Raw genomic sequence first — 26632 nt, forward strand, 5'->3', positions numbered from 1 at the left:
TCTACAGATGTCACCACACGGCATAGCAATCTTGTTGATACCACCACTGCTGTGGAAACCACTACTGAAGCTAGCACACCTACAACTAGGGAAGTCACAACCACCACAGTTCCTACAACAACAAAGGAGAGCACGCAGTCGTCCACCGCTCTGGTCGGTAGCACCCCTTTAATCACTTCTACTGAGGTTGCTACACCCTCATCCACTCCTGTGGAAACCAGCACACCTGTCTGGACCTCCACTGAAACCAGCTCCACTCCTCCAACTCTTGAAGCTACCTCTGGACCTGTTACCCTAACAACAGAAGGAAGCATTCCATCATCCACTCGTGAGGCCAATACCACCTTGGTCACCACTTCCACAGAGATCAGTACACATTCCACCACACCTGTTGACACCACCACACCTGTGGGAACCAGTACAGAGGTTGGCACACCTACAACTGTGGAAGAACCCAGTACTAGTTTTCCTCCAACAACAGAAGGGAGTACACTGTCCTCTACTGCTGTATTCAGCAGCACCCCAGTAGGCACTTCCACTGAGGTGACCACACCCTCAACCACTCCTGTTGAATCTATCACACCTACCCACACCTCCACTGAGGGCAGCTCCTCCCCTTCAAGTGTGGAAGGCCCTACCAGCTCTTTTCATCCAACAACAGGAGAAATCACTCCATCTTCCACTGTTCTAGTCAGCACCACCTCCTTTATCACTTCCACAGATGTCTCCACACCCTACAGCACTCCTGTTGATACCACCACTGCTGTTGGAACCACTAGTGAAGGTAGCACACCTTCAACTTTGGAAATCACAGCCACGACTGTTCCGACTAAACCAGAGGAGAGCACGCAGTCGTCCACCGCTCTGGCCAGTAGCACACCATTTATCACTTCTACTGAAGTTGCTATACCCTCATCCACTCCTGTGGAAACCAGCACACCTGTCTGGACCTCCACTGAAGCCAGCTCCACTCCTCCAACTCTTGAAGCTACTTCTCGACCTGTTACTCTAACAACAGAAGGAAGCATTCCATCATCCACTCCTGTGGCCAGTACTATCTTGGTGACCACTTCCACAGAGATCAGCACACATTCCAGCACTTCTGTTGACACCACCACACCTGTGGGAACCACTACAGAGGCTGGCACATCTGCAACTGTGGAAGAAACCGGCACAAGTTTTCCTCCAACCACAGAAGGGAACACAATGTCATCCACTGCTGTATTCAGCAGCACCCCAGTAGGCACTTCCACTGAGGTGAGCACACCCTCAACCACTCCTGTGGAAACTGTCACACCTGTACAGACCTCCACTGAGGCCAGCTCCTCACCTTCAACTGTGGAAGGCTCTACCAGCCCTCTTCATCCAACAACAGGAGAAATCACTCCATCTTCCACTGTTCTAGCCAGCACCACCTCCTTTATCACTTCCACAGATGTCACCACACGGCATAGCAATCTTGTTGATACCACCACTGCAGTGGAAACCACTACTGAAGCTAGCACACCTACAACTAGGGAAGTCACAACCACCACAGTTCCTACAACAACAAAGGAGAGCACGCAGTCGTCCACCGCTCTGGTCGGTAGCACCCCTTTAATCCCTTCTACTGAGGTTGCTACACCCTCATCCACTCCTGTGGAAACCAGCACACCTGTCTGGACCTCCACTGAAACCAGCTCCACTCCTCCAACTCTTGAAGCTACCTCTGGACCTGTTACCCTAACAACAGAAGGAAGCATTCCATCATCCACTCGTGAGGCCAATACCACCTTGGTCACCACTTCCACAGAGATCAGCACACATTCCACCACTCCTGTTGACACCACCACACCTGTGGGAACCAGTACAGAGGTTGGCACACCTACAACTGTGGAAGAACCCAGTACTAGTTTTCCTCCAACAACAGAAGGGAGTACACTGTCCTCTACTGCTGTATTCAGCAGCACCCCAGTAGGCACTTCCACTGAGGTGACCACACCCTCAACCACTCCTGTTGAGTCTATCACACCTATCCACACCTCCACTGAGGGCAGCTCCTCCCCTTCAAGTGTGGAAGGCCCTACCAGCTCTTTTCATCCAACAACAGGAGAAATCACTCCATCTTCCACTGTTCTAGTCAGCACCACCTCCTTTATCACTTCCACAGATGTCTCCACACCCTACAGCACTCCTGTTGATACCACCACTGCTGTTGGAACCACTAGTGAAGGTAGCACACCTTCAACTTTGGAAATCACAGCCACGACTGTTCCCACTAAACCAGAGGAGAGCACGCAGTCGTCCACCGCTCTGGCCAGTAGCACACCATTTATCACTTCTACTGAAGTTGCTATACCCTCATCCACTCCTGTGCAAACCAGCACACCTGTCTGGACCTCCACTGAAGCCAGCTCCACTCCTCCAACTCTTGAAGCTACTTCTCGACCTGTTACTCTAACAACAGAAGGAAGCATTCCATCATCCACTCCTGTGGCCAGTACTATCTTGGTGACCACTTCCACAGAGATCAGCACACATTCCAGCACTTCTGTTGACACCACCACACCTGTGGGAACCACTACAGAGGCTGGCACATCTGCAACTGTGGAAGAAACCGGCACAAGTTTTCCTCCAACCACAGAAGGGAACACACTGTCATCCACTGCTGTATTCAGCAGCACCCCAGTAGGCACTTCCACTGAGGTGAGCACACCCTCAACCACTCCTGTGGAAACTGTCACACCTGTACAGACCTCCACCGAGGCCAGCTCCTCACCTTCAACTGTGGAAGGCTCTACCAGCCCTCTTCATCCAACAACAGGAGAAATCACTCCATCTTCCACTGTTCTAGCCAGCACCACCTCCTTTATCACTTCCACAGATGTCACCACACGGCATAGCAATCTTGTTGATACCACCACTGCAGTGGAAACCACTACTGAAGCTAGCACACCTACAACTAGGGAAGTCACAACCACCACAGTTCCTACAACAACAAAGGAGAGCACGCAGTCGTCCACCGCTCTGGTCGGTAGCACCCCTTTAATCCCTTCTACTGAGGTTGCTACACCCTCATCCACTCCTGTGGAAACCAGCACACCTGTCTGGACCTCCACTGAAACCAGCTCCACTCCTCCAACTCTTGAAGCTACCTCTGGACCTGTTACCCTAACAACAGAAGGAAGCATTCCATCATCCACTCGTGAGGCCAATACCACCTTGGTCACCACTTCCACAGAGATCAGCACACATTCCACCACTCCTGTTGACACCACCACACCTGTGGGAACCAGTACAGAGGTTGGCACACCTACAACTGTGGAAGAACCCAGTACTAGTTTTCCTCCAACAACAGAAGGGAGTACACTGTCCTCTACTGCTGTATTCAGCAGCACCCCAGTAGGCACTTCCACTGAGGTGACCACACCCTCAACGACTCCTGTTGAGTCTATCACACCTATCCACACCTCCACTGAGGGCAGCTCCTCCCCTTCAAGTGTGGAAGGCCCTACCAGCTCTTTTCATCCAACAACAGGAGAAATCACTCCATCTTCCACTGTTCTAGTCAGCACCACCTCCTTTATCACTTCCACAGATGTCTCCACACCCTACAGCACTCCTGTTGATACCACCACTGCTGTTGGAACCACTAGTGAAGGTAGCACACCTTCAACTTTGGAAATCACAGCCACGACTGTTCCCACAAAACCAGAGGAGAGCACGCAGTCGTCCACCACTCTGGCCAGTAGCACTCCATTTATCACTTCTACTGAAGTTGCTATACCCTCATCCACTCCTGTGCAAACCAGCACACCTGTCTGGACCTCCACTGAAGCCAGCTCCACTCCTCCAACTCTTGAAGCTACTTCTCGACCTGTTACTCTAACAACAGAAGGAAGCATTCCATCATCCACTCCTGTGGCCAGTACTATCTTGGTGACCACTTCCACAGAGATCAGCACACATTCCAGCACTTCTGTTGACACCACCACACCTGTGGGAACCACTACAGAGGCTGGCACATCTGCAACTGTGGAAGAAACCGGCACAAGTTTTCCTCCAACCACAGAAGGGAACACACTGTCATCCACTGCTGTATTCAGCAGCACCCCAGTAGGCACTTCCACTGAGGTGAGCACACCCTCAACCACTCCTGTGGAAACTGTCACACCTTTACAGACCTCCACTGAGGCCAGCTCCTCACCTTCAACTGTGGAAGGCTCTACCAGCCCCTTTCATCCAACAACAGGAGAAATCACCCCATCTACCACTGTTCTAGTCAGCACCACGTCCTTTATCACTTCTACAGATGTCACCACACGGCATAGCAATCTTGTTGATACCACCACTGCTGTGGAAACCACTACTGAAGCTAGCACACCTACAACTAGGGAAGTCACAACCACCACAGTTCCTACAACAACAAAGGAGAGCACGCAGTCGTCCACCGCTCTGGTCGGTAGCATCCCTTTAATCACTTCTACTGAGGTTGCTACACCCTCATCCACTCCTGTGGAAACCAGCACACCTGTCTGGACCTCCACTGAAACCAGCTCCACTCCTCCAACTCTTGAAGCTACCTCTGGACCTGTTACCCTAACAACAGAAGGAAGCATTCCATCATCCACTCGTGAGGCCAATACCACCTTGGTCACCACTTCCACAGAGATCAGCACACATTCCACCACTCCTGTTGACAGCACCACACCTGTGGGAACCAGTACAGAGGTTGGCACACCTACAACTGTGGAAGAACCCAGTACTAGTTTTCCTCCAACAACAGAAGGGAGTACACTGTCCTCTACTGCTGTATTCAGCAGCACCCCAGTAGGCACTTCCACTGAGGTGACCACACCCTCAACCACTCCTGTTGAATCTATCACACCTACCCACACCTCCACTGAGGGCAGCTCCTCCCCTTCAAGTGTGGAAGGCCCTACCAGCTCTTTTCATCCAACAACAGGAGAAATCACTCCATCTTCCACTGTTCTAGTCAGCACCACCTCCTTTATCACTTCCACAGATGTCTCCACACCCTACAGCACTCCTGTTGATACCACCACTGCTGTTGGAACCACTAGTGAAGGTAGCACACCTTCAACTTTGGAAATCACAGCCACGACTGTTCCCACTAAACCAGAGGAGAGCACGCAGTCGTCCACCGCTCTGGCCAGTAGCACACCATTTATCACTTCTACTGAAGTTGCTATACCCTCATCCACTCCTGTGGAAACCAGCACACCTGTCTGGACCTCCACTGAAGCCAGCTCCACTCCTCCAACTCTTGAAGCTACTTCTCGACCTGTTACTCTAACAACAGAAGGAAGCATTCCATCATCCACTCCTGTGGCCAGTACTATCTTGGTGACCACTTCCACAGAGATCAGCACACATTCCAGCACTTCTGTTGACACCACCACACCTGTGGGAACCACTACAGAGGCTGGCACATCTGCAACTGTGGAAGAAACCGGCACAAGTTTTCCTCCAACCACAGAAGGGAACACACTGTCATCCACTGCTGTATTCAGCAGCACCCCAGTAGGCACTTCCACTGAGGTGAGCACACCCTCAACCACTCCTGTGGAAACTGTCACACCTGTACAGACCTCCACCGAGGCCAGCTCCTCACCTTCAACTGTGGAAGGCTCTACCAGCCCTCTTCATCCAACAACAGGAGAAATCACTCCATCTTCCACTGTTCTAGCCAGCACCACCTCCTTTATCACTTCCACAGATGTCACCACACGGCATAGCAATCTTGTTGATACCACCACTGCAGTGGAAACCACTACTGAAGCTAGCACACCTACAACTAGGGAAGTCACAACCACCACAGTTCCTACAACAACAAAGGAGAGCACGCAGTCGTCCACCGCTCTGGTCGGTAGCACCCCTTTAATCCCTTCTACTGAGGTTGCTACACCCTCATCCACTCCTGTGGAAACCAGCACACCTGTCTGGACCTCCACTGAAACCAGCTCCACTCCTCCAACTCTTGAAGCTACCTCTGGACCTGTTACCCTAACAACAGAAGGAAGCATTCCATCATCCACTCGTGAGGCCAATACCACCTTGGTCACCACTTCCACAGAGATCAGCACACATTCCACCACTCCTGTTGACACCACCACACCTGTGGGAACCAGTACAGAGGTTGGCACACCTACAACTGTGGAAGAACCCAGTACTAGTTTTCCTCCAACAACAGAAGGGAGTACACTGTCCTCTACTGCTGTATTCAGCAGCACCCCAGTAGGCACTTCCACTGAGGTGACCACACCCTCAACCACTCCTGTTGAGTCTATCACACCTATCCACACCTCCACTGAGGGCAGCTCCTCCCCTTCAAGTGTGGAAGGCCCTACCAGCTCTTTTCATCCAACAACAGGAGAAATCACTCCATCTTCCACTGTTCTAGTCAGCACCACCTCCTTTATCACTTCCACAGATGTCTCCACACCCTACAGCACTCCTGTTGATACCACCACTGCTGTTGGAACCACTAGTGAAGGTAGCACACCTTCAACTTTGGAAATCACAGCCACGACTGTTCCCACAAAACCAGAGGAGAGCACGCAGTCGTCCACCGCTCTGGCCAGTAGCACTCCATTTATCACTTCTACTGAAGTTGCTATACCCTCATCCACTCCTGTGCAAACCAGCACACCTGTCTGGACCTCCACTGAAGCCAGCTCCACTCCTCCAACTCTTGAAGCTACTTCTCGACCTGTTACTCTAACAACAGAAGGAAGCATTCCATCATCCACTCCTGTGGCCAGTACTATCTTGGTGACCACTTCCACAGAGATCAGCACACATTCCAGCACTTCTGTTGACACCACCACACCTGTGGGAACCACTACAGAGGCTGGCACATCTGCAACTGTGGAAGAAACCGGCACAAGTTTTCCTCCAACCACAGAAGGGAACACACTGTCATCCACTGCTGTATTCAGCAGCACCCCAGTAGGCACTTCCACTGAGGTGAGCACACCCTCAACCACTCCTGTGGAAACTGTCACACCTTTACAGACCTCCACTGAGGCCAGCTCCTCACCTTCAACTGTGGAAGGCTCTACCAGCCCCTTTCATCCAACAACAGGAGAAATCACCCCATCTACCACTGTTCTAGTCAGCACCACGTCCTTTATCACTTCTACAGATGTCACCACACGGCATAGCAATCTTGTTGATACCACCACTGCTGTGGAAACCACTACTGAAGCTAGCACACCTACAACTAGGGAAGTCACAACCACCACAGTTCCTACAACAACAAAGGAGAGCACGCAGTCGTCCACCGCTCTGGTCGGTAGCATCCCTTTAATCACTTCTACTGAGGTTGCTACACCCTCATCCACTCCTGTGGAAACCAGCACACCTGTCTGGACCTCCACTGAAACCAGCTCCACTCCTCCAACTCTTGAAGCTACCTCTGGACCTGTTACCCTAACAACAGAAGGAAGCATTCCATCATCCACTCGTGAGGCCAATACCACCTTGGTCACCACTTCCACAGAGATCAGCACACATTCCACCACTCCTGTTGACACCACCACACCTGTGGGAACCAGTACAGAGGTTGGCACACCTACAACTGTGGAAGAACCCAGTACTAGTTTTCCTCCAACAACAGAAGGGAGTACACTGTCCTCTACTGCTGTATTCAGCAGCACCCCAGTAGGCACTTCCACTGAGGTGACCACACCCTCAACCACTCCTGTTGAATCTATCACACCTACCCACACCTCCACTGAGGGCAGCTCCTCCCCTTCAGGAGTGGAAGGCCCTACCAGCTCTTTTCATCCAACAACAGGAGAAATCACTCCATCTTCCACTGTTCTAGTCAGCACCACCTCCTTTATCACTTCCACAGATGTCTCCACACCCTACAGCACTCCTGTTGATACCACCACTGCTGTTGGAACCACTAGTGAAGGTAGCACACCTTCAACTTTGGAAATCACAGCCACGACTGTTCCCACAAAACCAGAGGAGAGCACGCAGTCGTCCACCGCTCTGGCCAGTAGCACCCCATTTATCACTTCTACTGAAGTTGCTATACCCTCATCCACTCCTGTGCAAACCAGCACACCTGTCTGGACCTCCACTGAAGCCAGCTCCACTCCTCCAACTCTTGAAGCTACTTCTCGACCTGTTACTCTAACAACAGAAGGAAGCATTCCATCATCCACTCCTGTGGCCAGTACTGTCTTGGTGACCACTTCCACAGAGATCAGCACACATTCCAGCACTTCTGTTGACACCACCACACCTGTGGGAACCACTACAGAGGCTGGCACATCTGCAACTGTGGAAGAAACCGGCACAAGTTTTCCTCCAACCACAGAAGGGAACACACTGTCATCCACTGCTGTATTCAGCAGCACCCCAGTAGGCACTTCCACTGAGGTGAGCACACCCTCAACCACTCCTGTGCAAACTGTCACACCTGTACAGACCTCCACCGAGGCCAGCTCCTCACCTTCAACTGTGGAAGGCTCTACCAGCCCTCTTCATCCAACAACAGGAGAAATCACTCCATCTTCCACTGTTCTAGCCAGCACCACCTCCTTTATCACTTCCACAGATGTCACCACACGGCATAGCAATCTTGTTGATACCACCACTGCTGTGGAAACCACTACTGAAGCTAGCACACCTACAACTAGGGAGGTCACAACCACCACAGTTCCTACAACAACAAAGGAGAGCACGCAGTCGTCCACCGCTCTGGTCGGTAGCACCCCTTTAATCACTTCTACTGAGGTTGCTACACCCTCATCCACTCCTGTGGAAACCAGCACACCTGTCTGGACCTCCACTGAAACCAGCTTCACTCCTCCAACTCTTGAAGCTACCTCTGGACCTGTTACCCTAACAACAGAAGGAAGCATTCCATCATCCACTCGTGAGGCCAATACCACCTTGGTCACCACTTCCACAGAGATCAGCACACATTCCACCACTCCTGTTGACACCACCACACCTGTGGGAACCAGTACAGAGGTTGGCACACCTACAACTGTGGAAGAACCCAGTACTAGTTTTCCTCCAACAACAGAAGGGAGTACACTGTCCTCTACTGCTGTATTCAGCAGCACCCCAGTAGGCACTTCAACTGACGTGACCACACCCTCAACCACTCCTGTTGAATCTATCACACCTGCACACACCTCCACTGAGGGCAGCTCCTCCCCTTCAAGTGTGGAAGGCCCTACCAGCTCTTTTCATCCAACAACAGGAGAAATCACTCCATCTTCCACTGTTCTAGTCAGCACCACCTCCTTTATCACTTCCACAGATGTCTCCACACCCTACAGCACTCCTGTTGATACCACCACTGCTGTTGGAACCACTAGTGAAGGTAGCACACCTTCAACTTTGGAAATCACAGCCACGACTGTTCCCACAAAACCAGAGGAGGGCACGCAGTCGTCCACCGCTCTGGCCAGTAGCACCCCATTTATCACTTCTACTGAAGTTGCTATACCCTCATCCACTCTTGTGCAAACCAGCACACCTGTCTGGACCTCCACTGAAGCCAGCTCCACTCCTCCAACTCTTGAAGCTACTTCTCGACCTGTTACTCTAACAACAGAAGGAAGCATTCCATCATCCACTCCTGTGGCCAGTACTATCTTGGTGACCACTTCCACAGAGATCAGCACACATTCCAGCACTTCTGTTGACACCACCACACCTGTGGGAACCACTACAGAGGCTGGCACATCTGCAACTGTGGAAGAAACCGGCACTAGTTTTCCTCCAACCACAGAAGGGAACACACTGTCATCCACTGCTGTATTCAGCAGCACCCCAGTAGGCACTTCCACTGAGGTGAGCACACCCTCAACCACTCCTGTGGAAACTGTCACACCTTTACAGACCTCCACCGAGGACAGCTCCTCACCTTCAACTGTGGAAGGCTCTACCAGCCCCTTTCATCCAACAACAGGAGAAATCACCCCATCTACCACTGTTCTAGTCAGTACCACGTCCTTTATCACTTCTATAGATGTCACCACACGGCATAGCAATCTTGTTGATACCACCACTGCTGTGGAAACCACTACTGAAGCTAGCACACCTACAACTATGGAAGTCACAACCACCACAGTTCCTACAACAACAAAGGAGAGCACGCAGTCGTCCACCGCTCTGGTCGGTAGCACCCCTTTAATCACTTCTACTGAGGTTGCTACACCCTCATCCACTCCTGTGGAAACCAGCACACCTGTCTGGACCTCCACTGAAACCAGCTCCACTCCTCCAACTCTTGAAGCTACCTCTGGACCTGTTACCCTAACAACAGAAGGAAGCATTCCATCATCCACTCGTGAGGCCAATACCACCTTGGTCACCACTTCCACAGAGATCAGCACACATTCCACCACTCCTGTTGACACCACCACACCTGTGGGAACCAGTACAGAGGTTGGCACACCTACAACTGTGGAAGAACCCAGTACTAGTTTTCCTTCAACAACAGAAGGGAGTACACTGTCCTCTACTGCTGTATTCAGCAGCACCCCAGTAGGCACTTCCACTGAGGTGACCACACCCTCAACCACTCCTGTTGAATCTATTACACCTACCCACACCTCCACTGAGGGCAGCTCCTCCCCTTCAAGAGTGGAAGGCCCTACCAGCTCTTTTCATCCAACAACAGGAGAAATCACTCCATCTTCCACTGTTCTAGTCAGCACCACCTCCTTTATCACTTCCACAGATGTCTCCACACCCTACAGCACTCCTGTTGATACCACCACTGCTGTTGGAACCACTAGTGAAGGTAGCACACCTTCAACTTTGGAAATCACTGCCACGACTGTTCCCACTAAACCAGAGGAGAGCACGCAGTCGTCCACCGCTCTGGCCAGTAGCGCCCCATTTATCACTTCTACTGAAGTTGCTATACCCTCATCCCCTCCTGTGCAAACCAGCACACCTGTCTGGACCTCCACTGAAGCCAACTCCTCTCCTCCAACTCTTGAAGCTACTTCTCGACCTGTTACTCTAACAACAGAAGGAAGCATTCCATCATCCACCTCTCTGGCCAGTACCACCTTGGTCAGCACTTCCCCAGAGTTCAGCATACCTTCCAGCAGTCCTGTTGACAATAGCACATCTGTGGGGACGACTACAGTGCCTGGCACATCTACAACTGTGGAAGTAAGCAGCACCTCTGTTCCTACAACAACAGACCAGAGCACAACATCAACCACTAGTGAGGCCAGCACCACCTTGCTTAGCAGCGCCACAGAAGTTATCACTTTTTTGAGCACTCTAAGTGATACCACCCCATCTGTGGGAATCACTACAGAGGCTGGCACATCTTCAACTGTGGAAGTAACCAGCACTAGTATTCCTACAACACCAGAAGGGAGCTCACTGTCATCCACTGCTGTAGTCAACAGCACCCCAGTAAGCCCTTCCACTGAGGTGAGCACACCCTCATCCACTCTTCGTGAAACTACCACACCTGTCTGGACCTCTACTGTAGCCAGCACTTCTCCTTCAACTGTGGAAGGCTCTACCAACTCTCTTCCTCCAACAACAGAAGATAGTGTACTCATCACTACCTCTTTTCGTAGTTCCACTGAGATCACTACAACCTTCAGCACCCCTGTTGACACCTCCACACCTGTGGGAAGCACTACTGAAGCTTTCACACCTACAACACTGGAAGTAATGAGCACCTCCATTCCTACAATAGACAGGAGCACACTGTCAACCAGTACTCTAGTTTTTAGCACCCCAGTGAGCTCCTCTACTTACCTGACCACAGCCTTAAGGACTCCTGTTGATAACACCACACCTGTTTGGACTTCCACTGAAGCCAGCTCCTTTCCTGTAGCTTCGGAAGACACTACCACAGCTGTTACTGCAACAGCAGAAGGCAACGCTCTGTCATCCCCTACTCTCATGAGCAGCACTTGGGTTGACACTTCCCCTGAGGTCAGCACATCCTCACCTACTCCTGTTGCTACCACAACACCTGTGGGAACTACTGTGGAAGCTAGCTCATCTACTACTTTGGAAGTAAGCAGCACTACTGTCCATCCACCTACAGTAGGAAGCACTCCATTATCCACTACTCTAGTCAGCACCACCCTTGCAACAACTTCTACTGAGGTGACCACACCCTTTACCACTCCTGCTGAAACCACTGTAATCAGCAGCACCCCAGTAACCACATCTACTGAGAGCACCTCTTTTACCACCCTGCCTTCATTCAGTTCTACAAAGGAAAGCATTACTTCTTCTAATCCCCCTGGCAGTACTATATCTGTCACTCCTTCAATTGTCACCACTACAAGTGTTGGAGTTAATCCTAGCACCACGAGTGTTGCTTCTACCACAATGACCACATCTTCAACTTCCACTGTTGCCTCTACTGTGTCAACGACAACCACCCCTGTTCCAACTACTACAGTTCCAGCAACTACAAAAGGTTATTGATTTATTTTATCCTATTTAAAAATTTTTGTGATATTCATTTATTTAGTTCTATATTTTCATTCTCAGTCCTGTTTATTATCCTTCCCTACCTCTTTTTGCTGTGCTGTTAATCTTTAGCTCCTTGTTCTGTCATTTTTCTGCTATATAAAATCTTTAAGTCATGTAAATGCATCACTTATTCATTGTTTTTTTCTGCTTTTTCTTTAGAGTATATTGTCTGTCTTTTTCTGTGCTTTTTCCCAGAAATCTGGTCACATGTCCTGTTTTTTCCTTTTGTATTCTGAAATTCTCTCTCGCATTGCCTTTTTGGGCCATAATAGCATTAACTCCAAATATTTTATTTGGATTTCTCATATTTTAGTGGTTTTTCCTCCTGGATTTTTCTTGCATATGTAAGTACGAATTTTTTCATGACAGTATTGCCAATAATATTTGCATATATTCTTGGTACACAGCTGCCAGCATTAAATTTGTTTTGTGTTGCCTTGTAAAATGTTTCTTCACTTCTACCAAGCCAGACTCTACCTGCATGCATGTCAGGGAATCTTTTTTCTTATGTTTCCTTTTTCTTTCTCTGTGTCTAGAACTTTCATTTGTCTGTGCTCTTGTTAAAATTAGTTTTACTTACTTCCCATTTTTTTAGAATTTCATGTGCTGTTTTTCTATTATATATGATATATTACGTACATTCATTGATTGACTTAAATTTATCATGGATACCCCTGCAGGCTAAACTCAATGTCCCTCCCAGGACATTACTCAATCAATCTTTAATTGATGGAGATAAAGGACAGTTCCTCCTCTTTGGGCTTCTACACTTTCTCAGAGCTTTGTGATTTCTTCTTTTGTTAAGCTCTACTTAAGTACTCTGGTTTCTCTTCAGTATCTCTTTGTCTTGTTCAGCTCCTGGTTCTCATAGAAGGGACCTGAGCATCTTTAGATGGGCAATTTGGGCCTCGTATTCTCAGGACAGCCTATAGGTATTGTCTTAGTCTGTTTTGTGTTGCTATAATGGAATACCTGATGCTGGGTAATGTATAAAGAAAACAAGTTTATTTGCCTCATAAATTGGTTAGCTGGAAGTTCCAAGCAGCATGGATCTGGCATCTGGTGAGCATCCCACTAGGAACAGCAGAACATGGTGGATAAGTGGAAAGGAACACAAGTACATGCAGAAGAGGCATGTGTGCAGTTAGGAAGGAAGAGAGTGGAGAGCAACTGGCCTCATTAGTTTGTAGCAAGCATTTTGAAGGAATGAACCCAGTCTTGTGAGACCCAGTCCTCTCTGAGAGACCAGCATTAACACATGCATGAAGAAGGAAGGGTGTTACATGAACTAAAGGCCTTTCACCAGGCCCCAACTCCTAAGGGTTCCACTCCATCAACATCACCCAACTGGAGACCAGGCTTTCAGCATATGAACCTCTGGAGGACAAATGATAATCAAACCATAGTAGGTGTTCTACAAAAAACTATCAGGTATCTATACCACTGCTGGGTCTAAAATCTGATGTTGGTCACCTGTCTGAAGGCAGATGATCTTCTCTTCTACCCTCCTATTCCCCAGAGGTTGGTCTTCCTTTTAGATTGTTGGGCAACAGGTGAATACACCCTAGCAGCAACTCACCAACCTGTGCTTCAGCTCCTAGATGAGGTCAGGGCATCTTCAGTAGAAAAGGGTAGAGAGTGGAGAAGGAAGAGAGGAAGGAATGGAGAGGGGGTGGGGAAAGTTGGATGGGATATTGGGATGATTTAGGATTTATTTGTCTGCAGCATTCTCAGAACCCTTGACTTCTCTGTTCCATTCTTCCTGAGGATCTTGGAGCAGAGACAAGGTTTCATGATGTGACTGTCATGTCTGTGGCCCTGGCTCTCTGAGTTTGGAGAAGACCAGAGAGCCAAGATAAGGCAGGTCTTTCAGATACACCCATGCTTTGTGTGCTTCCGCAGACAAAATGCACCCTGAATTCTGTCTACACAAGCACAGTTATTTTTCAAGAATAGTCAAAGACAGCTTCAGATTTTCTGGATAGATCCACATGCATGATCAAGAATTGTGGATAATCATCTCAACACATCTATATTCCTCCCTCCTTCTCCATGTCCCAGGAAGTAAGAAAGTAATCATAAACAATTGTGGCAGTAACAAGTGCTATTGCAAGGTCTTCTGCAGCATGTATTGAGGGACAATGACAATGTTCACTCACAGTCCTGTGCAATCTCATAAGGCCACTTTCTCCTGGATTCACTTAGTCTCTGTCTCCTGTTTCATTTTTCTCAGCCATGATGGTTGGCTTGCCTCTCACAACAACAGATTTCTCTTCTCACATTTCTGAGCTGAAGTAAAGCAAGCTGGACTCCAAGAACGAGTCAAGTCTTCCTGTACCTGGATCCTTATATGGGCCTCTCAGCCTGTATTCATGTCTCTTCTGCTGTGTGTAAAGTGAGGATGACACCGACTATCCTGTGTCTCCCAGGGTCTCATGACAGTATCAAAGTAGACAATATCTTTGAAAACACACTTAATATGCTGATCGAGTATGTGTGGTTGACTAGTTGTCTCTTTCAGGGACCTGCTCCAATGGAGGGCAATGGATAGGAGGTGGCTGTGTTTGCCCTGGTGCATACACAGGAGAGCGATGTCAATTTCTGATCAATGTCTGCCAGAATGGAGGCCTCTGGGATGGGCTCAAGTGCCAGTGCACCAGCCTCTACTATGGCCCAAGGTGTGAGGAAGTGGTTGACAGCATTGAGATAGGTAAGTGAGACCCCAGGGAGGGCCCTCCTCTCCCCAACACCTAGACCAGCAACCCACATCAAACCCCTGCTCCTGCCCCATCATGATTCAAGAATCTGGTCTCTTCTGGGACTTTTTACCCCAAGCTAGTAGTAAAAGAGTTAAAAACATTAAACATGAAACATTAAACATTAAAAATGAATAAATCAACAAGCTATATTTTCGAACAAAATACAAATTTGGCACTGAATTTTACCATAAAAACACACAAAAAACAAATGACTGCAAGGCCAGGCATGGTGGTAGACATCTGTAATCCCAGAACTCAGGAGACTAAGGCAGGAGGATTGAGAGTATAAGACCAGCCTAGGTTGCATAGTGAGATCCTGTCTTAAAAGAAAAGCAGAGAACACAAGGTCCCCAAGATAAGATGGTTCAACAGTACTTTTTCACTTATGATTGTGCCAAGACAATGCAAGTTCAATGCAATTCATAAAGTTTTGAATGTACCTTGGGTGCAGTAGCTTATGCTTATAATCCAGGATTCTGGGGTGGAGATTGGGAAGATCTTGGTTTGAGGCCAGTCTGGGCAAAAAGTTAGTGAGACCCCATCTCAACAAATAAGCTGAGTATGGTGGTACGTGTTTGCAATCCTACCTGCAGGAGGTAGAGAAGAGTATCACAATCTAGGCCTAGCCCTGGTAAAAAAATGGAAGACTCTGTCTGAAAAATAACCTAAAGCAAAAAGGACGGGAGATATAACTCAAGTGGCAGAGTGCTTGCCTAGGAAGTGCAGGGTCCTGAGTGCAAACTCCAGTATTGCCAAATAAAAATTGAATGTGAATCTTTAGCTGGACTAATGATTGTGGCACCATCCTTTCTTACTATGCTTAGCTTCACCTCCCAGGCAGCTGCACGCTCACAAGAGGAAACAACCAGCACTTTACAGTGTGCCCTGTTAAGTTAGAAGGATTAAATTTCTTTTCAATTTATATGTTCAATTATGATGGGCTTATCAGGAGGTAGCCCGTTATAAACCAAGGAGCGTCTGGGTATGCTGGAGCAGAAACCAAAGCGTGAGGAGTATCCTATGAGAATTTAAGCCTCAAGGTCCCTCAGCCTCCATCTGTAAGCCCTGAGTATGGTGTTTTCCCTTCCCTGCAGGGCACTGAGTGTCAGGGGAGCCTGGCTCTCCTTCTACACCCATGGTGGGGTTGCTGGGGTGCAGACCTCTGTAACAGGAGCTCGGGAGGGGGGTGCTTTGCTCTCTGAGTGGTGCTTTGTTCTTTCCCCTGCAGACCAGACAGTCTTTGCCGAAGTGGAACTGACCGTGACAGTCACTAACCAGGTGTACCATGATGAGCTTCAGAACCGGTCTTCTGAGGAATTTAAAAAGTTCAATGAGACATTCTCAGAACAGGTAAACCTGGGACAGCACATACCCAGAGCTGCTCAGTTGCCCCCAGGCAGGACCCTGGAGGGATTAAGAAAACTAAAAGCCATTCCCTTGTTAGAAGGGTGTGAGGTTTTCAGTCCCTCCCCCCAAATTCTCAGGGCTTTTCAAAGCCTGGGGGATATGGGGGGTGCCAGGGCGGCGCTGGTCTCTAGGAAGGAGCTCTCCATTTGGCCAGTATACCAGTGACTGGGGATGAGGATGAGTGTCTATGAGTGTGTTTGTGGGGTGCTATAGGACGGGGCAGCCATCCTTTGCTTTTCTGATGTTCCACAGAAAGGCACAGCAGGCCCCAAATGGGACCTCTTTCATGACACAGTGGCCCCTTGCCTTTCAGATGAAAATTATTTATTCTGGAATTTCCGAGTATGAGGGGGTCAACATCACAGAGCTGAGGTGAGTATCTGGGGCTGCTAAGAAGAGGGGCTTTAGAGCAGAAGCAATAGTCACAATTATAAAGTAATTGTAACTGTGCCTGTGGTACCTTTGAGGTCTGCCATGACAGAGCACCATGGACTACGTGACTGAACAGAAAGTTATCACTCACAGCTGAGAAGGTTGGAAATCTGAGACCAAGGCATCAGCAGGGTTGATTTCTCCTTGGCTTACTGATAGCTACCTATTTTTTTTTTGTTGGCAGGGCAGGGGGCAGTACTGGAGTTTGAACTCAGGGCCTCACACTAGCTTTACCTCTTGAGCCACTTCACCAGCCCCAATAGCAGACTTCTTGCTGTGTCCCCACATGGCCTTTTCTCTGTGTGCATAACCCAGCTATTTGTCCAAATTTCCTTTTTTTTTAAAATTAAGACACGGTTTCACTATGTAACCCAGACTGTCCTCAAACTCACCATCCTCTTGTCTGAGGTTTGGGGGTTAAAGCTTTAACATCCATATTAATGGCACTTTCCATTATGTGACAAAAATACCTAACACAGCAAGTTGAAGGATGAAGGGTTTATTTTGGCTGATGGTTTCACAGGCTTCAGTTTATCATGGCAGGAAGGACATAGTGGATCACAGCAGTTCATTTCATGGTGGCCAGAAAGGAGAGAGAAGAGAGAGAGAGAGAGAGAGAGAGAGAGAGAGAGAGAGAGAGAGAGAGAGAGAGAGAGAAAGTGACTGCACCAGCTGGCTCTCTCCCTTATCCTCTTTTATTCTATCCAAGTCCCCATCCAATAAAATTGATGCCACCCACATTCAGAGTTGACATACCCAGAGGTTTCTTTACTAATCTTCTAATCCAACCAAGCTGACAAACAAGATTAACCATCACAACATCTGAATTTGTGAGGGACTGAACTCATCCCACAACACCCCTCAACAGTGATTCCATACACACTTCCTATTGAAAGTTTATAAGCAGTGTGTGGGAGCGGCCAGTGGAACTGTACCCATTGTACAGATGAGAAACCAAGGCTCAGAGAGATTCAATGTTTTGCCTGAGGGATAGATTATAGAATGGTGAGCCGAGATTAAAACAGAAATCCTGTTTTGTTAGGGACAGGCAGACAATCTGGAAAACCTGGAAGCTGTGTCATGAGTGAGGGACACCCCATTAGTTTTCAGAGAAGAAGCTAAACATTTTAACATGAGGAGGAGACCGAAGTGAAAAGGTTTCCAGGTGTACACCTGTGCAGTGTTCTCTTCCACTCATCTATATTTATTCCACCCTCATAGAACCTTTTGTGTTTCATTCGCTCCAATTTTATGAAACTCTTTGAATGGCTCTGGCTAACTGGACTGGCATGGGATCCCCCACCACCTCCCCAAGGTCATGAAGACAATCTCTCTTCTCATGGCTTCTCACAGTCATGATTGATAATTTTTATAAGGAACTTTCAACCAATGGAAAACAAAACTAGCCAGGCGCAGTGGCTCACATCTGTAATCCTAGCTATTTGGAAGGTGAGATCAGGTTCAAGGCCAGCCCAGGCAAATAGTTCATGAGACCCTATCTCCAAAATAACCAGAGCAAAATGGGCTGGAGGTGTGGCTCAAGCAGTAGAGTGCCTGCTTCGAAAGTGTGAAGCCCTGAGTTCAAACCCCAGGTCCACCAAAAAAATTTATAAATAAAATGAAATAAATAAAAAGAATCTGGGTGTGGTGACACTGGCCTTTAATCCCAGTACTTGGGAGTCAGAGACAGGAGATTCTTAAGTTCAAGGGCAACCTGGGCTACAGAGAGAGTCCCTGTCTGAAAGAAAGAAAGAAAGAGAGAAAAGAAGAAAGAAAGAAAGAAAGAAAGAAGTTTGCCTACTCTAATGGATTCAGAGTTAGGGAAGAGGAAAGGAGCTGGGAAAAACCTAGTTCTGGACTCTTGATGGTGTTGACCCTGGCTTCCAAGTCCTAAAACTTGGGACTTTGGATTGAAATTTTAACCTTTTAGGTATTGAAGACCATTTTAGAGTTGATAAGAATATGGATGATAAGAAAAAATGCATGAGTGCACCTTCAAATTTTGCATACTGTCCTTAGGGACTCAAGACCTCCTGCAGCCCCCCACCTCCACCATATGTAGGGATTCATGACCACTGTTAGACCCCTTGATGTGAGTTCCTGCCCTGTGGCCAAGGCCCCTTCAGGACACCTCAATCTCTTTCTTGGTTACATCTAGTGACAGTTTAAAGATGGCCTTTTCTGTAGTCTCCAACCTGTGTCTGTGTTTGATGCTGAGCCTTTCTTTGTAGAAGAGTTCTTTTAGGCATAGGTCAGTTGTTTTTGTTGTTGTTTCGGGTTTTTTTTTTTTAACAGGCGTGGTACTTGGGTTTGAACTCAGGGCCTTGTGTTTGCTTGGCAGGTGCTCTACCACTTGAGCCATTCAGCCTGCTTTGCACAGAGCATTTTGTGATGACCTATGGGAAAGCACCTCGTGCTGTGCCTGGAACAGAGCACTTGACCAAGAAGTGCTGGGTCATTATTTTAAATATCCCTCCTTCCCAGGAGAGCAGAACCTGCCTGGGGAAGGGGTGGGTAGTGTGAGCACAAGGGCTGACCATGAGAAGATGCTCAAAGATGTCATCCCTCCCTACTAGGCCTGGCAGTGTGGTTGTGAAACATGACGTCCTCTTGAAGACCCATTATACCCCTGCATACAAGGAAATATTCAACCAAGCCAAACTGCAGGTGGAAGAAAAAATCCAGAATGCAACCAAAATGCAAACGAGCAACAGCACTAATTACTGCGCAAGTAAATTTCTCCCAGGGACAGAGCAATGTTCAGAGATGGTTTAATGTTTGTCACTTTGGGGCAATGGACAGGAGAAAGACAGTGGGAATTGCAGGACACTGAGATGCAGGAATCAGTCCTGGCCCTTGTCACTAGACTGGCAGATTCCAAGAAGTGTGCAAAAGATGGTAGAGATGCAAGATAATCCCAATGGCCACCAGTATAAAGGTGACCAGGAGAGTGGCTCTCACAAAAAACTTGTCATGCTGTGAGTTTTCTGTATAGTGAGTGGTGTGGGGATTGTGACAGAGGACAGTGTGGACAAAAAAGGACCCAAGATGAGCAGGACAGCTGAAGGGAGGCTGATGTAGAGAGCTGGGAGGAAGATTGGTGTTCCACCTTTGCAAGGTTCAGTTTCCTACCTCCCTGTCACAGCCCCATTCCTGTCACATGCACACACACACACACACACACACACACACACACACACACACCCCTCAGCCACCTGAGGCTGATAAGCTTATTCTAAGGGACTTTGTGTTTCCTTCACAGCCTTACTGTGTTTCAACTCAACTGCCACTGCGGTGCAAAATATTACGGTTACAGTCAATCCTGAAGGTAGGTGATGTTAGCGGCTTTTGAGAAGGTCTTGGGAGGCAGTGGAGTGGATCAAGGAGGAGCCAGGTAGGACTCCCACCCCCCTGATCATGGCTGCTCTTTTGGGTCCCCTCAGAGGAATGCCAATCAGCTGGCAAGGAGTTTGCTGCCTACTTCACGCCAGAATACAAGGATGGCAAGCTGTACTGTGTCACTCCCTGCATGTCCGGCTTCAACACCTCCCTGGACTGCCACTATGGCAAGTGCCAGCTACAGCGCAGTGGCCCCCAGTGCTTGTAAGTACCCCACCCTGACCCCAACCTAGCCTCTCTCCCTCAGACCCCACCCAAGAGGCTGCCTGAAGGCCAAGGTCCCTGGGTGTCTTGAATGCATTCAGTCACACAAAGGAATTTGATTGGGTTTGGAGGGACAAGCATGCCCAAGCCCTAAGGCCAGGTCCAGAATAGAACAAGAGTGGCTTGAGAGCTGCCTAACCCGGTGTCATCTCTGTGATGGTGAGGCTGAGGTCAGTGACAAGTTCTGAGGGAGTAGAAGGAAGACCCCAGCTTCAGGAAGCTCCCAGTATGGCAGGGAGAACAGGGCCTCCTTTCCAGGGAAAGAACACTGTCCCATGCTGGCAAAATAGAGAAAGAAGGATACACACGTTCTTCTGGGGTATGTGTGTGTGGGAAGAGTCTGCAAAGCGCACTCACAGGAAGTAGGAAAGCCAAGACAGGCATTGCATATTAATATCCAAGCATGATGGTGCATGCCTGTAATCCCAGTTCTCAAGATGCTGAGGCAGAAAAATTATGAGTTCAAGGACAATACATAGGGAGACCTTGTCTCACATAAATAAAATAAAAGAAAATAAACTGGCCAGGCATTCTAGGTTCTGGGTTGCTACAGGAGGCCAAATCCAGAAGCCTGGAGCTGAATGTTGGGCTCATTGAAGGAGCAGCCCAGGTTGACTAGATTTATTCTTTGTCTATCCCCTTGGGGTCATTACAGACTTCTTCCCTGTATTAGTAGTTACGCGTGGGACCAGGGTCCAGCTGACTTTGTTCTCTCCTCTCTGCCCCTCTTTTCCATCTCAGATGCCTGACAACAGATACCCACTGGTACACTGGAGAAACCTGTGACTGGGGTGTCCAGAAGAGCCTGGTGTATGGGCTCCTGGGGGCAGTGGGCGCAGTGTTGCTGGTGGCCCTTGTCATTGTCCTGGTGTTTGTGTTCTTTTTCAAGAGAGAAGCAAAAAGGTGAGCTACTTCTGTCTTTTCTTCCTTTTTCTTACAGGTCTTTCTCCTCTTCCTCCTCCTCCTCAGATTCCTCCATCTTTAATCCCTCCATCCTCAAAATGGACAGTGGGGAGCTGGAGACAGGGATGTAACTTGTCTTCAGGTCCTTGTTCCTGCTCTGTGATGATAATGGGGTGTCTGTGGTATTTCAATCAACAGGCAAAAGTTCAGAGTTACTCAGTTGTACAAGTGGAATGAAGAGGACGGCAGACCAGCCCCTGGGACCTTCCAAAACATTGGTTTTGATGTCTCTGAAGGTATTGGCAATTCCAGCTGGGCTTAGAATGGCTCCAACTTGGTGACACACAGAGAAGCCCACGGAAAGATGGTGGGGCTTAAAGGAGGGAAGGGAAGATGTACCTACCCAAAATATTTGGTAATTCCATTTTCACAGCTGACTCCTGCCAGACCCTGGATGGGACACACATGTGGGCATGGCATGACTAGACTGGTGAGGAGGCGCAGGTCATATAATGGTGGTAGATTTCTCTAGAACACAAAGCTATGTTTGTATGGACATAGGTTAGTGCTCAGGTATAGGTGAACACACTAACATGTGAGTTTTGCCAGGCATCAGTGGCTCACACCTATAAACCCAGCTACTCAGGAGAAAGAGATTAGGAGGATCAAGGTTTGAAGTCAGCTCCAGGCAAATAGTTTGAAAGACCCTATATCAAAAAAAATCACAAAAAAGGCTCAAGCCATAAGAGTGCCTGCCTAGAAAGCATGAGGCCCTGAGTTCAAACTCCAGTGTTTCCAAAAATAGAAAGAAAGAAAAGAGAGAGAGAAAGAGAGCGAAATATGTGAGTTTCATATTATCTAAGGATTAATAATAGATTTTGTAATATTGAATGCACGTTAAAATTTCTAGAAAGAAGGCCTTTAAATTTTAAATTTTAAAGGTGGAAATTTTTCTAAGAAAGGGGTCCTAGGGGAATGTGGCTGATACAGTAGTGTACCTGCCTGACAGGCAAGATTAAGGCCCTGAGTTCAAACCCTAGTACTTGGGAGACTGAGGCAAGTGAACCTCAAGTTCAAGATCAGCCTGGGCTACCTAATGAAGCTGTCTCAGAAAAAATTACATGGAAAATTTGTAAGAATGGGTGCATACCAGGCCACAAAAAATCCTCAACAAATTTCAAAAAAATGTTTAAATGATTATCTGACCACAATGCAAGTAATTTTGAAATTAGTGACAAAAATACTTCTAGAAAAATGAAAGTAAAATCCTGGAAAAAATTTAAGTTTGTACAGAACTTATGAAATACTTAACAAGAAATTATAGTCGAAGCTAGACAATATGTGCATGTAAATAATCACTAAAAACTTGGTATCAAAACTTGGCAGCTACAACTGTGCTCAGCAATTTATGGCCTTAAAATGCTTACATCAGGGGCTGAGTGTGGTGACACATGCCTGTAATCCCAGCAGAGATAAGAGGATCCAGATTCAAGGCTGACCCAGGCAGAAGTGTGAAACCCTATCTGAAGAATGAGCTAAAAGCAAAAGGACTAGGAGCCTGGCTCAAGTGGGAGAGCGCCTGCCAAGCAAGCACAAGGCCCTGAGCTCGATCCCCAGTGAAGATTGTCTCAGGGAGTGCTGGAATAATTTAGGTCGTCCACTACATTGTTGATGGTTTCAGTGTCATGGGAGCAGGGTGAACCCCTCACCCTCCACTGGCTGGGCTTTGAGAGAGACCAGAGTTTGCCTTCCTAACCATCTGTCTCTGGGGGGCTTTCTCCCCCTCTAGATCGGGAAGATTGCACTCACGTTGACTCTGTGTACAGCAACTTTGAGGCTTCCCTGAGCCACATCAACCCTGAGACAAAGGTAAGACGCTCACCCTCCTCCTCCTGAGACCTCATCTCTCCTACATGGTTAGGGCCTTTGGGAAAACAAAGTCACATTGACAGTTTGTTGTTCCCAAACAGTTTCCAGACCGTGCTGCAGACACTGAACCTGACTCTGGGAACAGCAGGTCAGGGAGATAGAGCAGCTGGCATCTGCCGTCTTGACACTCTGCTTTCCTTCTCCACTTTAATGTGTCACTGATGGCCAGTTTTTATTTTATTTTTGAGATGAGGTCTTGCTAGGTTGCCCAAACTGGTTTCAAACTTGTTTTTGTTTTGTAGTGGTACTGGGGATTTGAACCAGCCCTTTTTTTTGGTGTTGGGTATTTTTTTTTGTCTTTTCTTTTTTGGTGCTGGGATCGAACCCAGGGCCTCACGCATGCTAGGCAAGTGCTGTACCACTGAGCTACATCCCAACCCGATGTTTGGTATTTTTGAGATAGGGTCTTGTGAACTATTTCCCAATGTCTGCTTTGAACCCCGGTCCTCTTGATCTCTGTCTTCTGAGTAGCTAGGATTATAGGTACGAGCCACTGGTGCCCAGATGGTCTTGAACTTGCTATCCTCCTGTCTCTGACAGCTGAGAACTGGGATTACAGGCATGTGCCTTTGAGTTATTTTAATTTTTCAGCACATGTCAATGTCAAAATAATGATACAATAAATACTTCTATGTCCCATCCAATGCTAACATGTTATATTTTCTTTCTTCATATCTGTTTATTCATCTAATCTTTGCTGGACCACTTGGCAATCAGTTGCAAACGTTATTTCACCAAAACCATTATTGCACCACAACAGCATCCAATATCCAATTTCCCAACTGGCCTATTATAAGTATTTTTTTGACGGTACTAGGGTTTGAACTCAGGGCCTCACGCTTGCTAGGCAGGCAGTCTACCAGTTGAGCCACTCAACCAGCCATTTTTTCAGACATGGATACAGCAAACTTCACTCACTGACTTTTGTTGTGTCTCTTTGGTCTTTTCATCTCAAATTGCCTCCTGTTTTAAAAAAACATATTGTATTTTTTAAAAGTCTAGGATGGTTGTCTTTTAGAGAGTCTCGCACTCAGATTTGTCTGATTCTGTCCTCATGATGTCACTTAACTTGTCCCTCAGTTTTTGGAAATTCCTATAAAGTGAAGGTCAGGTCTAGAGTCTTGATTAGATTTAGCCAAAACATTTTTGGCATGTGGTAGATAAAGCTATAATGTCACTGAAGAGATACAAAATGTCAGGTTGTCCTCCGGACTAAGGCCAGCATTGGCCACTTGGGTAAAGTGTAGCCATCCATGCTGACCAAATTAATGTGGATATTTGAGGGCAGAAGAAATACAAAGAGTGTGGCTTCAGCTGCTGTGCTTCCTAGACAGAGAACCTTGGGGAGAGGGGGCACAAATGACATCCCTGCCAGACTGCCTGTAAGCTTGCATGTTTGGGAAGAGAAGATGCAGTCTGTGCTAGACTCCAGGTAATAGGACAAGTTCCAGGCTGAGCATAGCCTTAGGCCCAAGTCTCTTATGCCTCCAAAACCAGATTTTTCATGGGCCCAACTTCACCTCACTCTGCCTCTCTTTTCAGGTCCATATTCAGAGGCCCCAGGTGATAACGACAGCATTGTAAAGCAAAGACAGTTTTGCATGGCTCTGTGGTGCCTTGGCAGTGAAGACCCCAGCTTGGCCAAGCTTGGTGGAACATTTCCTCATGGAGAGCTTTCCATGGGGACTTGATAAGAAATGACCCTTGTGTTTACCAAGAGTAAGAAGAGGAGAGACACACCGAGCTAAGAACTCAAATGCAAACACTGTGGAAGCTCCCATGGCTTGTCATGCAGTCAGGCGAGGCCTTCCTGCCCATCTGCCTGAGAGGTGCTTCAGCTCACTGGCCACATTCAGCACCAAGGAGAGCACCACAGACCTGTTTGTAGCCTTGATCTTGCCAACACTGGACTATACCTAACTTCTACAAAACTTATATGAAATATTGTATCTTGTCTTCATGAAAATCATTTCTTTTAAACTATATAGCACAGTGATATTTGTAATAATGTATTATTAAAGTTATTATTTTTATGAATTCTGACTTATCAGTCAATAATATGTATTTATAAAAACTAAAAACAATGAAAGCAATTTTGTTACAATTCTCCTGGCTCCTAGGCTCCTAGGTCTTGCTCACTGATCTCTCTCTCTTTCTTCCGCCAGGTCGCAGGGCTGGTGAGTGTGAGTCTCAAGACATAGGCAGAGTAAGAGAGTGGGAGGGAGGGAGCGAGAGAGGGACTGAGAGAGAGAGAGATAGAGAGAGAGAGAGAGAGAGAGAGAGAGAGAGAGAGAGAGAGAGAGAGAGAGAGAGAGAGAGAGATAACTCAGCCAGGAAGGTAACATCCCAAATCTCCAACATCTCCTGCAGGCCCAGAGGGATACAGGAGTCAGGACCACACCCACTCAGCCACAAGAGACAGGGACTCAGTTCCACAGGAGAGAACCAAATTCTCCACGTTTTGCTTTTAGAACTGGGAGGCCTGGGTTTTATTTCCAGCTTTATTATGGATTTGCAGGGCTAAATTTTGGGGAAGTCATGTGACCATTTGGCGTTCTGCTGAATAAGGACCAGGTCATTGCTGTCAGTCTTAATGTTTTAGGGATGCTCTGTTATGCTTCTGGTCATGTGACTTGGGATTTTTCCTACTGAAGGCCTTCCCCCTCAGGCACCTCAGTTACATCCCAATATTGAGAGAGAGTCCATTAAATTCTCTCCTGCACTTCCTGCCCCAGCTGTTCACTGTGCTTCCATCTGCAAGCAGAAGTTCGATGTGTAACAAGAGTGGGTGAACTATGGCTTCACTGGAGGCTTCCAAAACAATGGCATTTGGGAAGGTACTTGTCAGAGCAAGGAGGGGTGGGTGAGAGGGGCAGAACTGAAGGGTGCAGAGAAGCAGGTAAGGTGCCCAGGCCTCTGCACTGTGGTTTGACAGGGTGTCCTGCCTGCCTTGCTGTGGCTAGTGACATCCTGTCCTATATCTACTGCTGCATCCTGGTTTTGTGCATCTCAGTAGCTCCCTGACTCAGTCCTCCAAAGTC

At 47.8% G+C, this 26632-nt stretch overlaps 1 protein-coding gene across 1 annotated transcript in view; it reads left to right on the plus strand.

Moving 5' to 3' along the window:
* The window catches only part of LOC109698111 (uncharacterized), a 37424-nt gene extending 11796 nt beyond the window's left edge, over positions 1–25628 (plus strand). The window contains exons 3-13 of the mRNA XM_074077806.1: positions 544–12442; positions 15020–15208; positions 16486–16607; positions 16978–17036; positions 19673–19827; positions 20359–20424; positions 20540–20699; positions 21501–21662; positions 21861–21958; positions 23452–23531; positions 25134–25628. Of these exons, the coding sequence (XP_073933907.1) occupies positions 544–12442; positions 15020–15208; positions 16486–16607; positions 16978–17036; positions 19673–19827; positions 20359–20424; positions 20540–20699; positions 21501–21662; positions 21861–21958; positions 23452–23531; positions 25134–25175 (13032 nt within the window). The 3' untranslated portion in view covers positions 25176–25628. The remainder of the gene's footprint in view (positions 1–543; positions 12443–15019; positions 15209–16485; positions 16608–16977; positions 17037–19672; positions 19828–20358; positions 20425–20539; positions 20700–21500; positions 21663–21860; positions 21959–23451; positions 23532–25133) is intronic.
* Positions 25629–26632: the final 1004 nt, after the last annotated feature.

The sequence above is a fragment of the Castor canadensis genome, chromosome 6 (assembly GCF_047511655.1).
Source record: "Castor canadensis chromosome 6, mCasCan1.hap1v2, whole genome shotgun sequence".
Taxonomy (NCBI): Eukaryota; Metazoa; Chordata; class Mammalia; order Rodentia; family Castoridae; genus Castor; species Castor canadensis.